The 15,887-nt window shown below is 38.4% G+C and overlaps 2 protein-coding genes across 2 annotated transcripts; both read right to left on the bottom strand.

The window, feature by feature from the left end:
- Nucleotides 1-5,848: 5,848 nt before the first annotated feature.
- arpc4 (actin related protein 2/3 complex, subunit 4) lies at nt 5,849-12,580 on the bottom strand. The gene is made up of 6 exons (XM_036570880.1): nt 12,470-12,580; nt 10,476-10,594; nt 8,736-8,847; nt 8,417-8,512; nt 7,803-7,973; nt 5,849-6,669 (listed from the first exon to the last, which is right to left on the bottom strand). The coding sequence occupies exons 1-6, from the start codon at nt 12,470-12,472 to the stop codon at nt 6,664-6,666; spliced, it is 507 nt and encodes a 168-aa protein (XP_036426773.1). The 5' UTR covers nt 12,473-12,580; the 3' UTR covers nt 5,849-6,663.
- Nucleotides 12,581-13,751: 1,171 nt separating this feature from the next.
- Nucleotides 13,752-14,829, bottom strand: LOC118808317 (histone H1.10). Its single transcript, XM_036570890.1, has one exon. The coding sequence runs from the start codon at nt 14,728-14,730 to the stop codon at nt 14,116-14,118; it is 615 nt and encodes a 204-aa protein (XP_036426783.1). The 5' UTR covers nt 14,731-14,829; the 3' UTR covers nt 13,752-14,115.
- Between the last annotated feature and the right edge of the window lie 1,058 nt (nt 14,830-15,887).

Below are 15,887 nucleotides of genomic sequence, written 5' to 3' on the forward strand. Positions count from 1 at the left end.
CTCTCAGGTGCATCTAAATCCACAGTCTTCGTTCTATGACAATAGTAGCTAGTAACTTTTTAGATTAAAGTTCATTGTGTAAGTGTAAGCGCTCTATAGTTACCACAAATAATTGTGATGTTTTAAATATTTTTTGGTGGAAAGCAATGGAAACTAAAACTAATGACCAGCTTTTTTTGATTATACTGAATTTTTACAGTCCATTCAAAGCATGCAGCGATATGTTTATTAGACCCATGTAATGATATAATGGTTCTCAATATAGCTCAGTAATGTTCTATATTAGTGCATTTTTCATAAGTTTTTATAATGCAATTTATAGCTAGTAGTTTACAATATAAAAAAGAAAGGGAGGCTACAAACAGAAGAGTGTAGGAAAACACACCCACATAAAAGAGGTCAGGACAGGAGGTCATGGTCAGAAAACGTGAACATGTAGTCCCCTTGAACAATTAATTTAACCTACATCAAATTTTGCATGCAGCATTAATCACTCCATGAATGTTATACTGTAGGGTCAATATGGCCTTCAATCACCAGTCTAATTTTGTTTGACCTTTGCTCACTTTACTACATGCAGATTTTAATGGAATATGCCCCCCAGATGACTCCACAGCAATTCAGTTGCACAACATTTAGCATAACAAAATATTACAGACAAGCTTCTGTATTATATTGCCAAAAATAAGTCATTTTATTTTTGCACCACAAAGGATTTGAAGAGCACTGCATATAATAAACATATTTTGTCTGATGAAAATGATTTGACAGTCATTCAAGCAGAACTGGGTATACATCTATGTTTGTATTTCCTCAGGAAGCACACGGAATTGCCAGATTTGTTTGAAGGAAAGTGAATATTGTTTTTGTCTAGAAAATCTAAACAAGACACACCTGGCAAATCTCAGCAATCACTGTGCTTCTTACATCTACTGCCTAATAACTATGTGAAACATCTTTGCTTAATTGTTACTAGTTTAAATCGCTTTAAAAGCACATTAACTGTGCACCTTGAGGAGGCCAGAAGGAGATTCTCATGTTGTGAAATATACATACTACCAAATATATCTTTATTAGAATTACAATTTTTTGACAGTCTGTGAATATGATATAAACATTCACATTTTCAAAGCCTGATGGATGTCAAAATATTATCACTGCAGCAACACATGCTCCTAAAGAGATACTAATGAAAAATTTAACCTTTGCTACATCTTGGTGTAAACATGTCCACTCATGTCCTACAGCCATGCCACAGTAGTCTCTAGGAAACTAGGAGACTAGGAAACCCCCCTTCTGATGATGCCTTGAAGCTAGGAGAAACTTTAAAAAAAAACTACAACTGCTTTATGGTTTATTTTTTTAGAGTGGGGTGTTTTCTACTTTTTCCCATTAGCTGGTGACTGCAGAAGACATGCAGATAGCTGTTACTGCTAGGAAGCTGAATATCTCAGTGCAGCATATAACTAAAGTAACTGTCATCAAATCATTGTTACAATAGAGATAAGGGGTTACCCAGGTGACAGAAATGACTCATCAGATAAGAAGGATAAAAAGCTAAAAAAAGCTAAAGTTAGCATGGTACCTAACATAGCTATGTAGATACATTAACTTACTTTGGCTTCTTTTCTCTGGATAAAAGGGCAAAAACTGGTGTCCATTTTCTAATAAAGATTGAATCCCTATTTTCTTTCTGATTTTGTTCAATGACCAGTGTAGCAGTCACACTAATGCTAGCTTGGTTGTATTTACTAGCGTATAAATCAGTGGCTATGCGAGCGATCAGGATTTGGTCACACTACAAGGATGGCTGTATGATGCATAATTTAGTTTTATCATAGTAAAATGCATAACTTAGTGCTGTTGTAGTTGGTCTAAAAATAGCAAAAGTATGCCTTATGTCTTGGTTTTCTTACAACAATAAATGCTTACATTTTAAGTTACTGGAGTGATAGGGAAGGCAGAGCAAAAATGCATACTGTATGAGTGCTTGTTACCGTCATTTATCCATGACATTTTTTCAAAATAACACAATAAATAGAAAACCTTTTAGCATTTCCAAGGTTCTGTTTTATAAATTATAAACTAACTACATGAACATTTTCATGATATCTTTATCTCCACTGCTAATCCAGTGCTACTTATAAGATTACATGAAAAAATACTAATATTAGAACTGTTGAAAGGCTAGAGGGGCCAATTAGCGTTTGGCATTAGCGAGATCATGTTAACTGACCCAGACAGCAAACACTATATTCAATGACAGTTATGTTAGCATTATGGGTGAGACATTCTTTATATTTAAACAGCTCCCTTGTTCATCATTTGTGTTTCTTCAGTTGGACAGTATTCAATTATTTATGTATTTATATAAGGTATTTATAGGTTTTAATTTGTTCTCAACAAGAAAAAATTACAAATTAAAAAAGGGAGCTCTAAGAATATGATCTACCAACTCTTGTCTTACACAAATCTGTGCCTGAAGCCCAGTCTTAAATACATCAGCACTTAATTTGCAATGGTAAGTGCTGAGATCAACTTATGTGCGGAGAAAAGTATCTCACTGGTTAACACCTGCTGATGTCTTTTGACACTGGGACCGCCTGCTGGTGTCACAGAATCCCCGTCATGGGGATTCCACTATGAAACTTTGCAGCTCTGCCCTAGTGAGATGCATCCATCTGTACTTGCAGAGCCAAAAGCAGTTCTAGACCAGCGGTTTTAGGGCATGATGGATGATGGGGCTTTAGACATTCACCCACTAATGTCTTGTATATACATCACTTCTTGTGCTAGTTTAACATTTAGCTAGCTAGTGTTGTGTTAGCATAATACTTAAGTAGCTAGCTAGCTAGCAAGGATAACTTTTATCTGTGGGCCAACTTCTACTTAACATACACATTACCCATTCTAACCATGAGTTTGCAAAAGCACTAAAATAGACTCAGCACATACATATATGTTGCTCTCAGCTTATTACAGCTAGAAAGGTTCAAAGAGAGGTGGGCATTAAGGTAGGTTTTCCCACTCTGTGTGCACTGTGTGAGGCACTGAGGCCTAATCTGAATTAGGAGCCTGGGGATTTAATTAAGTAACCATATTTTCTATTTACATAGCATAAAAGCTACCCAACAGAAATCATCTGTCAACATATTAGTTCTTGTTATTATCAAAATGGGAAAAAAATTATATTAAGGGGCCAGATTTTGTCTTTGTCTTTTTAACAATGACAAAATGCAGGTGTTTTATCTGTATAGATTGTTTGTTGTTCTATTATATATTTATTTTTTTAAACACACCTCAGTTCCAAAAAAGTTGGGATAGTGTGTGAAATGCAAATAAAAACAGAAAGCAGTGATTAGTAAATTCTATTTTGAATTTGGTCTGGACAGTACAAAACTATTTTTTGTTTTATCTTATGAATCTTATTGTTTTCTTTTTGTAAATGTACGTCCATTATAAATTTGCAACCTGCAATATGTTTCAAAAAAGTTGGACAAGGAGTACATTTACTACTGTATCACCTTTCCTTTTACAACACTTAATAACTGTTCGGGGACTGAAGACACCAATTGACCCAGTTTTGATTACTGGAGTCTTCAGCTACACAACCATACATTTCAAAAGGGAGACAGTTCTAGACAGCAGGCAGGCCAGTCTCGCACATGTACTTTTTAATCATGTAGCCATGCAGCTAGACCATGTGCAGAATGTGCAGCTTGCCATTGTCATGTTAAAATAAGCAGGGATGTTCCTGAAAGACCTTGACTAGAAGGCAGCATATGTTACTCCAAGATGTGTATATATAATTTTCATTCACAGATGTGTAAGTTACTCATGTCATGTGCACTAATACACCCCTACACTACGACAGACCCTAGCTTTTGAGTTTTACACTGGTAAAATACCTTGGTGTTTCTTTTCTTCTTTGGCCTGGAGAACATGGCATCCATTATCTCTATAAATAATCTGAAAGGTTGACTCGTCAGGCCACAATACATCTTTCCACTGCACATCAGTCCATTTCAAATGAGCTCAAGCCCAGAGAAGTCAGCAGCATTTCTAGACATTGTTCATATGTCTTCTGCTGTGCACAGTATAGTCTTAACTTGCATTTGTGGATGCAGCAACACTTTCATCTGTTTTTTTTGTTTGTTTGTTTTTTACCAGATTGTATTAACCAATCCTAGCCCAGGAGGGAGAATTCAACATTCAACTAGTTCATCAGATAGCAGAATGGATAATTCAGCTAGCTAATCAGAGCACAGAAAGGAAAATTCAACTAGCCAATCAGAGCACAGGAGGTAAAATTAAATTAGCTAATCAGATTTCAGAGGGAATATTCAACTAGCCTCAAATTTCTCATCTTCCGCTTGTCCTGGTGAGAGCCTAATAAACACTATGGGCAAAAGTATTGGGACACAGCTCTTAATCATTGAATTCAAGTGTTTCATTCAGGGCAATCGCCACACGTGTGTAAAATCAAGCACCTAGCCACACAATCTGCCTTTACAAACATTTGTGAAAGAATGGGTCGTTCTAAAGAGCTCACTGAATTTGAACGTGGGACTGTAATAGGATGCCACCACTGCAACAAGTCAGTTCGAGAAATTTCTTCCCTCCTAGCTATTCCACGATTACCTGTGAATGGTATTAATGAAAAAAGGAAGCATTTAGGAGCCACAGCAACTCAGCCACAAAGTGGCAGACCACGTAAAGTTACAGAGCGGGGTCGCTGAGTGCTGAGGAGCATAGTGCATAACAGAATGTCAGGAGAACATTACCTGCCTGACTGCATTGCGCCAATTGTAAAGTTTGGTGGAGGAGGGATAATGCTATGAGGTTGTTTTTCAGGGGTTGGCCTAGGACCCTTAGTTCCAGTGAAGGGAAATCTTAATGCTTTAGCATACCAAGACATCTTGGACAATTGTATGGTTCCAACTTTGTGGGAACAGTTTAGGGAAGGCCTGTTTCTGTTCCAGCATGACTGTGCCCCAGTACACAAACCAAGGTCCATAAAGGCATGGCTGGGTGAGTTTGGTGTGGAAGAACTTGATTGGCCCACACAGAGCCCTGACCTCAACCCCATCAGACACCTTTGGGATGAGCTAGAACGGAGATTGCAAGCCAGGCCCTCTCATCCAACATCAGTGTTTGACCTCACAAATGCTTTTCTGGATGAATGGGTGAAAATTCCCACACACTCCAAAATCTTGTAGAAAGCTTCACAAAAGAGTGGAAGCTGTTACAACAGCAAAGCGGGGACCAACTCCGTATTAATGCTTATGGATTTAAAACAGGATGTCATAAAAGCTCCTGTATTGTAGGTGCCCCAATGCTTTTGTCCATATACTGTATAATACCTATTATAAAATTATATAATACATTATATATTACAATTAAAGTGTGGTGATTTTATTGCTTAGTCTACTACTGAAACACTGTTATTTAGACAGATTAAAATTTACACTGATAAATATCAAAGATGTATTCAAGAACAATGAGAGAAATAATCATAGACATTAATTATGCTCAAAAAATAGTACATTTCAGAGATCTAAAGCACAAAAAAATGTCGGCCACCAAAACCGGGATCGGCAAGCTGATGCTGTTTTGAGAAAAACATCCCAAATCTAACTCTTACAGCGGTCTTTATCAGTGATGTTTACCTTGGTGTAATGATCAGTTTTCACTGGAACTGTTTAACATTTCCAATTTATAAGGTTCATTCAGGAACCTACAAAACTGTGTGCACTACCTGGACAAGGCTGGGTTACTAAGGAAGTGCTAACCATATAAAGAAAGCAGAGGGTAAAATCATTTAGTCTAAACACACAAAGCACACAAAGCAAGCAAAAAAATGATTTATTTAATACATTGTTTCACCATCATGTGTCCACCATTAATAAAGTTTTTGTGGTCCATGTGCACCCGTGTGAGGGTCTACAAAACTCAAACATGAAAATGCCATTATGCACACAGTATATATGTATTTATATTTTAAAAAACCAACAGAATCTTGTTTACATTATAGGAACATCAGTATAATTTTCCTGTACGCTTATGAACATTGAAGAGGTTTTATCTAAAAAGACCTACCCTGATTTTTGGGGTTTGTTTAAAGGCTAGAGGTAAATTGCATTTATGCATATTCCCTATATACATACTTATTAACATTCATAAGCATGGAGGAAAGGTGAGATGAATTTAAATGATTGCAACGTTGCGAGCACTTAACTATGGCTAGAGAATAATGAGTTTTCGAGAGTAGATGGCAACAGGAAAGTGTAATAGAGTAGAATGAATTAAGAAAAGATATGGCACAAGCGCATTAGTAAAAAACTTGAAAAGGAAACTGCAAAAGCAGAGTGAGAGTTGAACAGCACAGAGAGTGATCAGAGTGCTATATTTGAATTCCATCAGTGCTCTTGGTTTACAACACTGCAATGCTCTGAATTTAGTTCTGTGGCAGAGGGCACACACCCTCCATCCAGCTGGTCCCCCTTTAGTGGTGCTCCATGCTGATTGGCTGTTCACACTTTGTGTCCTCTGTCTGTCTCTCTGTCATCTGCTTCACTCTCTGGGCTCAAAATCTTCACCCGCGTTTCTGTTGACCGTGGTGAAGTGAGTCTTGCAGTTTGCTGAAGATATGAGGGCACTTCCTTAAAACTGATTTCAAAAAGAGGACATTTAAGGAAGTGTTAGTTTCACATGAGGTTTGTAAAACAGCAAGAAGCTTTTGGACTGTGGAACTATAAATACTTGCAAATCTCATTTGTGAACAAGCAAATAAATCTGCCAGTGACTGAAATACCCAAAAATGTGATGGTCCAGGTAGGAGAAAATTTTAAAAGGGACCTATTATGCTTTCCTGTTTTCCCCTTTCCTTTAATGTGTTATATAGCTTTTTGTGCATGTAAACGGTCTGAAAAGTTCAAAAGTACAGGAGGGAGTAACTCTCTTCCACAGAAAACACTTTTCTCAGCTGCCTGAAATGTCTTGTTGGAATTCCAGCACTGTTCCTTTGTTACAAGATAAAGCAATCTCATAACACCATTCTTATTGCCTGCATTTTGGCAAGCTTGGCATGCCCTCCCACAAAGCACAGCAACTACTGGAGGCCAGGAATAGGTTATTCAGTTTAGTAGCCACGTCGAGAAGACACTGACCTCACTTTCAGGACTGGATTATGGCTCAAACGGATACAGCATTTTATGCCATTAAAAAAAGATAGCCAGGCCGATGTTTATAGCTGCTCAGGAGAGAAGGGTTTGTCTGCAGACTGCAAGACAGGGGTGGAACATGTAGGGGCGGAACCACTCTGGCGGTTGACCAACCAGAACAGAGTGGGCGAGCCGACCATTCAAAGCGTGTTTTAGAAAGTGGGTGAATAGAGATGTATAAATGTACAGCATGTAAATCTATTCTAGTAGATCCCAAAAATCAAATAATGAACATCGAAAATGTGCATAATAGGTCCCCTTTAAAGGGCTTCTATAAAAAAATCTGTTCGGTTTTTGTGACATCACAAGAACAACGATTAAAAATAGGCTGTTTTTGCAGCGTAGTTTCCATATATGGACTGTATGCACTGGAGCGTGAGACACTGGTGGTACATTTTGAAACTTTAACAATTTTTACATACTACATCAAAGTTTTTTTTATTTTTTAAAGTATAAACTTAACTAAAATGTGGTTCAGAAGTAACCACCTGTAGAATTCAGTTTCACTACTAATCTTAATCTAACACAACTCTTTTTATGTGTGTGAGTGAGAGAGAGAGAGAATAATGCTACACTTACATTTTTCAGGAACTCTTCAGCGACTATTCGCGCCCTTGCGTTGACTGACAGTTTCATTTCACTGATTTCTTTATCAATCTCCTCCATAAAATGGATGACAAAATCCACCAACTTGTGCTTATACATCTGCTCCGTGTGGAAGTTAGTAATGAGGAAACTGATATCATAGCCCTGGAGTGGCAAAAAACATGGGAGGGGGTTATCCTGCAAGTGAGGCTACAGTGATGTTTTAAATATAAAATGGGTTAATGATGTTTTTTACTTATGAAAAACTGCACTAAAAAGTCTGTATTTTATTCATTTTACGGCATTTGTAACCCTCCACAAATAAATTTTACATTTCTCTGTAATGCAAAACCAGACGGATTTAGCCCCAATTTATGTATCGGCATTGACATGTACACAAAATTCCCAGAATGCCCATATCAGTGCATCCCTATTTTTAAAGTAGAACACAAGAACTGTACAAAAACAGTGGTTCTGTTCAGCAATATTTGAAAAACAACTGTAAATACAATCCCAAACAACATGTAAATTATGAAACAAATGTGTAACTTAACAGTACTTCTGACAGCATGTCTTACTTCTGTCCTTCTTCTTTAAACATTTCTTACCTCCACAGCTTTTCTCCGCAGAACGAAGAAGTTCTCTGCTCTCATCATCATGAAGCGCATGAATTTATGGCACAGAATCTTCTCAATCTCATCAGCCTAGAGGTGACCGCCAGAGCAGAGTGAAGATATTAGAGCCAAATAGTTTTAATAATATACATGATTGTTTAGAAAATACATTACTGTAACATCAAGATCCTGCAAGTAAAGATTGCCCTAGTGATCAGAATGTACATATTTCACATATTCAGTGATGTATTCTAAACTAACTGTAACCTAAAAGGAATATTTGGAGTGGATCTGAAGTTAAAGTTGAAGGTACCTGTTTCACTGCAATGCTGACACGCACTGAGTTGATAGAGCCCTCAATAAGGACTTTCTCTTTGTCATTCCTGCTAATCACAACAGGTTGAAGCAACAATTCCTTACTGCTCCTGTTAAACAACACACAAAAATAAACACATGGCTAGTCAGTAGGGAGAAGTGAATGAAACACTAACCTGGCCTATGTAGCACTATGAGTCAGCGGGCATTTATTATTCATTTTCAGTTAAATGGAATGAAATGAAAGGCTGTATAAAATTAATTACAGAGCTCTATGACTGAAATCACAAATTTTTCACTGCTCTAACATGCCTATGTGAGGTAACATACAGAAAATTGGTTAGACTTTACATATTATGGCATAATGATAACAACTGCTCAACAACACCACCAAAGCAGTGCAAAAGATAACCTCATAACACACTTTCCAAAATTAACCAAGAAATAATCACTGTGCTACTTTAGAACTCAACTACACACCAGGAATAATGTACAGTGATCCCAAAAAGTATTTGGTCATATGTCCTATACTTTAAAAAGTCTGAAGTTCATTGTGTTCACTGTTAGGAAATAAAATGCCAAACCAAGTAGAAAAAGACTAAAAAGACTAACTTTTCTATTAAAAAGCATCTGGTATGTTTCAGATTGCTATATTTTGAGCAGTTTCTCTACAGACTTCTGTAGGTTTACATTGTAAATACTGCACATCTGCGTTCATGAGCTCATCAACGAACACAAGTTCACTGACACCACTGTAAGAAAAACAGCCTCAGACTTTGACATTTTCACCTCTGTGCTTAGTGCAATCTGTTTGGAATTCTTCTCCAGGCTTTCTCCACTCAAAGAGTCTACCATCAGTTTGATATTGTGCTAAAAGTGTTGTTTCTTTCAAATATCATTTTATGAAGTAACCCAAAGAACTTTAATAAAGTTCACCAGTGGTTATAGTGTCCAAATTCTTTTAGGAACCTTTTTTGAGAAGCATTTTTTTTTTTGAGAACATTAAGACAATGATGTAAAATTGGCCATTTTGGTTGCATGTTGGTCATTTTTGCTGCATATGTAAAACGTCTAACTAACGGAATGTTTCACAAAATACTAAGCTGAATGGTCAGAATGATGAAATTGTAATGTCCCTGATTAGTGCCTCTTCTATTGGACAGGTTTCAGTTTTGGATTGTTATCTGGCTAAATGAGAAATCCAGCTTTGTGAAATACACCCCTGCATTAAAGGGGAAGTACACCATTTTTATTTCTGCATAATTAATTGGTTAAGAAATAGGTAATAGGAAAGATGAAACATACAGTCAGAATCGTTCACAGCAGATGTGACAGACTTCTGAGGGGTTTTGCTTCTAAAACCTCCCTCAAAGAAAGCGATTATATGAAATGGTTAATACACTTAAAATGTATTTTTTTTAATCCATTCATGGAAATACAAGCAGAGTGTTAATAGTGGCAAAATAGTACCCAAAGAACACTTTCCAGATTTTCCACTATTTTACCATTATCAACATTACATATTAAAACAGTGAGTTTGGAAAATAAATAAAATGGCTATATTTGTGTTGTAACACTGGTTTGTCACCAGCACTGTAAAGAAATCTATGTCAGTAGTTTCTCCACAATGAGCCACTTCACATTAAACCACTCTGAATAATTTTGTTTACATCCAAACAATTGAAATATGCAAATATTTTGAAAAATCTTCCTCTTCTGCACACAAAAACACACTTACCGCACTTCAACCTCAGGTTTGTTGTGGCGCTCAACCACCTGTGAGGAGAAGTTCTCCAGACAGAGAGCCGCCTGCAGTGTTGCACGTACTGCATTCAGGTACGGACGCAGAGTCGCCGTCTGCAGAGAGGAGAGAATGGTGAGAGGAGTCGGTTACTAAGCCCACTCATGTGACCTACCCAACTCCTACACACCCACAGTCAGTCAGCTGTGTGCTTATACCCTCTTGCATTCTATATCTCAGTTACTACACGTTTCAACCTGTAGGGGAATTCTTGAAATACTGTATTCTTCCACAGTCCCTCCAACCCCACACACCACATCATAGAACCTTCGGTTACTAGGAGCATCAATATCATTCAGTTGTCCAAATCAGAGTAATAAGTAAAGTGGCATGAAGAGTAGAAAATACTTTTAATCTGCAATATTTGATGCAACATAAATAAAAGCATGATGGCAGCAAAACTGACAGATGTAAATCACAAACTTGAGGTCATCAGATTTTTAACTGGTACATTCTTAACACAATTAACAAAAATGTTACAAAATATCCAGCAAATTCTATCATTAAAGGGAAGTTCCACCAATTATTTTCTAATTTCTGAATGATTCAATCCCTAAACAGAGTCATTCAAAGAAGTTTGATGTGAAATCGCTCACTGTAGAAAAACATACAGACTTTTAGGCTATTTCCTTACAGTGATGGTGATAGGAACCAGGGATTGCCATGTCTACAACACAAATATAGCCATTTTATTTACTATCCAAAACCACCAGTGAAGCTACACATGTCTTCTGAGATTTTATTTTGTAATGCTGATAATGGCAGTCATAAATCTGAAGAAAAAAAAAGTTTTTCTTTTGTGACTGCCTTACAATGTCCTGAATGTACCCCTCCACCATGAATTCATTAAAATAAATGAATTTAAATACATTTTAATCCAAAACAAGACATCAGGCAGCGTATATCTAATCATTTCATGTAATAACTTTCTATGAAGGAGCTTTCAGGGGCATTAAACTCTTCAGACGTCTTGTTCCTATCAACACCACTGTAAACAATTCTGATTCAGCAAGTTTCTCTAAAATGGAGCATTTCACATCAAATCACTCTGGATGACTTTGTTTACATCTCAACCATTTAATTATGCTGATTAAAAAAAAATCGGTGGCGTATCCCTTTTAAATCGGTGCAGTCTATGTATACTGTATAACTGATATTCACTTCCTAGACTTCATCATGAAAGAGGAAGTCCTAACGTTCCTGCGAGAGCGAAATGACATGCATCATTAAAATGACCAAACTTGGTTCTGTTATGCTTCCACGTTGTGCTTATTCGATCTACTTCTCAAATGCTGCAACAACGAACTAAAAAACCAACACAGCTTCGGACAGTCTGGTCATTTTCCTAACTGCATCGTAGTCCTATAAAGAAATTGTTAACTATTTCTTACAGGGGTGAAAGACAAGCCTTTTTTCATTTTACATCATGCATACTCAATAACGCTGGGTCACACAGATTCTTATCAGCATCCTTCCACAAGAAATGTCCATACCCCGCAGAACAGCCTGCATCAGCTTCAAAGACTTCCAACCATCGTTAAAACCGCTGTAACGTTAGCGGTTAGCTAGCCTACTACAAAACAGCAACATGTAACCTTGTAAAGCGAAGGCAACTTGTGATGACCTGGTAAGTTGTGGTGTGCACAATTGCAAAATTAGTAGAAATGATGGCCGAGTAAGTTAGTAAAGTACAAACCTGAGCTCGCTAACTGCAGCTTTCTCACTAGAATCCAAAGCTAACTTGGGTGGGGATCTATGCTAGCCAGCTAGCTACTACTGTTTCGCTAGAATCGGAGCACCTCCGTGATTCACAACAGTTCGGCGAGCTTAGAAAAGATTCAGCATCTTCAGCACAGCACTAATGTATGCAGGCAAGTTAAGATTTTAAAATCAACTCCACAGAAGTCATTTTAGAAGTCTGGCTCTCTTACCATTTCTGTGTAAGCGGCGTTTCGTTAGAAGACGGAAACATCGGGCTACTTCCGCGCTCGCCGTTCTTTGGGGGACACGACTAACAGGGCGGAGTCCCAAATCACAGAAACAAGGTAGTAAACGAGAAGGAGTGTACAAGCACGAAATACTCTGTGAAAGCTCCCTGTAACAAAAAAACCCGTTCTTTTGAGCAAAATCATCACGTAATTTAAAAGATGGGTAATTTATTACGTTATTATATATGCTTCTATTATTCTTTCTCCAAATGTTTTCTAAACCAGTTATAATTTCTAAGTTAATTCCGTGGCTGTGTCATGCTCCTGTTGGTGTAAGCGTAACTACATGTTTATATTGGAGTAAAAACAAAAACAACAACAAAGCCAAATCAGACTATTTAGATAAAAAATCTGGAATAAATACAAAGCCAGGCACAAAACAAGTCAACTGCAAGAAGGCAGAAGTATAGAAATATATAAAAATGCAGAACTTACAAACTTAATGTGTAAACTCTAATAAATATGTGAAAAAATGTTGCCTATATTTAAGATTGATTTTCATATTTATCTGGTACATTGCTCTAAATTGCTAATGTATTTTGTGTTGCATAGTTCAGTGCCATAGTATTTGGATGTGAAGCTATATGAGAGAATGTTAATAAGTGTACCTCACAGTGTACCTCACGAAAAATAAAATTATAAATAAGCTACAGCTTTTAAAGGGGTCTTAATGCAGAATGTGCCCTACTCAGGTTCCAGAGCTCAACAGAGCTGCAGAGTTTAGTGGTAACCCTGTTCTATACCTATTTCAGTATAGGAAAGCTTGGTACTACCAAGCTACTACTTCGTGATACGCTGTAATCCTCTGCAGAATTTGCAGTCATGTACTCATCTACAACATTTCAAACATCCAGAGCTATGTTTTAGTCCTTATTAGGTAGTCTTTGAGCCCCGCACGTTTATGTGCTTTGTCTGCTCCGACTCACCTCATCAGAGTAGTAATAACCTCTTCCTGACTTTGGGTGTATTAGCTGAACAGATAGTCCAAGACCAGGGCTGCGTCCAAAACCGCATCCTACCATACTAAATAGCATGCAAAAAAGAAAGCCTCCATTGAATATGCAATCGTTAATATAGTCTACTTAGTATACTAGTGCGCAGTTTTGAAACGCAGCCCAGGAATGAGAACCAAAGCATCATTCTGGCCTGAGGATTATCTGTCATCTAAAGGTGGATGAGAGTAGCCTTTAATTTAAATATCTAAAGAGAAAAAAATACAAGCATCTTTTTATTTAAGCTTTTTAAGCTTTTATTTTGAAACAGTTCATAAAAAAGTCAACTCAATAGTTTTGCAACAAAAATAACAGAAGAGCATATCTGCAACCGAAATTCAGAAGAGTGCAAACCCAAAGTGGGTGTGTCTGTGTAACAGTTATTCAAACTTACAGCAATAAAAACAATCAGACAACAAAAAGGAAAATAAGACTTACAACAGTTTAACAAAACGTCACTTCTTCCTTCTTAATAAACTCTAATATGTCATCGTCCATTTACACATCAGCCTTTCAGACTCATCATAAACAAGTCAGAGTCATTACGGTCCTTCAGTTTAGACTGAAACATTCAGGAAAGAAAGCTTTTAAACGAGTCTATTTTTTGGGCTTAGCCGTCTTAGCCTTGGTCGTCTTCTTCACAGACGCTGCTGGCTTTTTGGGGGCTTTCTTCGCCTTGGCGACTTTCTTCGCGGCGGGGGTCGCCTTCTTAGCGGTCTTCACGCTTTTCTTCTTCTTCTCCTTCTTCTCCGCCGCCTTTTTGGCCGGCTTCTTGGTCGGTTTCGGCGCCTTGGCGGGCTTGGCGGAGCTCTTTTTGCTCTTGGTTTCGAATTTCTTCTTGTTGAGCTTGAAGGAGCCGTTAGCGCCGAGCCCCTTCACCTGCACGAGCGTGTCGTTGAGCAGCAGCGCGCGGATCGAGTACCTCAGGTACATCCGGCCGTTCTGCTGGTCAAACCAGCTCACTTTCTTCGCCTCGTTGTATATCTTGAACAGGGACGAGCCGTTTTTCTCCCCCAAGGTCCGGATGGCTTCGATCACCAGCTGGCTGTACTTGCCGGGCCCCTTACTCTTCTTCTTTTTCTTCTTCTTGCCTTCCGGAGAGGCGCTCTTTGCAGCTGCCTTGACTTTGCTGGCGGCTGCCTTCTTCTTGGTGGCCGGTGCTGCTGGGGCAGGGGCCGGGGCCGGGGCTGTCTCCTCGACCTGGGCAGACATGGTCAAACAGTTCGCAGGACGCGAAATTACAGCGTCGTGTGAGATAAAGTTTCAGCTCTAGTGCTGCGACGAGCTTGTTTTGAATTGCACGCGCATGCGACTCAGATTTAACGCCTGTACGCGGACGTGATTGAGAACAACAACACGGGCAGCAGAAGCCATTTGTTGAGTTGTGTTTTTTGCCGCCACTTTGAGACGTGTTTTCTCACAAATTCTGACCCAGTTCGAACCCGCCATGAGCCCCGTATGAAGAGCAAACGATGCTGTGAAAAGCAGTGAGCGAAAATAGTGATGTACACGGAAAACTCAGCCAGACGAGGACAAACAAAAGATCTCACCCCTCGGATACAGCGCTGTAGTGGGTGGGGGGACTCACTTTGAGGGCGAAAATGTATTAAACTGTACACCGACTCACTCCTTACTGAACATGGGAGGACAGTTGAGGGTGTGAGTGATTCCAAACGATGTTAGTTTTCCCGAGTTTACCAGAGGTGTCCGAAATACGCGGTGTTTAATTTCTCTAAACTAGCACATAAAACGCCCTCGCGTGGCTGTGAGCTGGCAAACTTTTTTCCTCTCTGCTCTCTACTCTGTTCTTCCTGGTGACCTCGATTTCTGCATCACTGTGCTGCTATTGAAAAATCTGAACTGTAACAAAAGTTTAGAGTTGTAACAAATGAGTCTGGAGCATAATACTGTTTCACATCACTTCACATGCCTCAGGTTCAATCTCCCATTAAATTAGAAACAAAATCATGACTTTAGATATGTGTTTTCTACAACGCTGCAGTACACCTCAGTCACAATATGTGCACAGTATGATGTGATCAAGTGATTGCTTGTTGAATTTGTATAATAGCTGTATTATGAAAATGATCAAGCTTGCAGCACCGATCACACAGATCACAGTTGAGCCTGCGATAGAATATAAGGTCAGAAAGACTTAGGAACCCCTTTGATTTAATGAACATCATGCACATGCAAAGACCCTATGGATGACTCTTAATGTGGGATTGCTGTTTATAAATATACATAGATTTATACATCTATGTCTGATACATCTATGCAGTTATTTAAATCACAGTGCTGCTGTCTGGCTTCAAATGCTAAATGTACAGACCATAAAATCATATTATCTGGACCAAATACTCAGCTGG

Source organism: Colossoma macropomum, unplaced genomic scaffold (genome assembly GCF_904425465.1).
Source record: "Colossoma macropomum unplaced genomic scaffold, Colossoma_macropomum, whole genome shotgun sequence".
NCBI classification, from domain to species: Eukaryota; Metazoa; Chordata; class Actinopteri; order Characiformes; family Serrasalmidae; genus Colossoma; species Colossoma macropomum.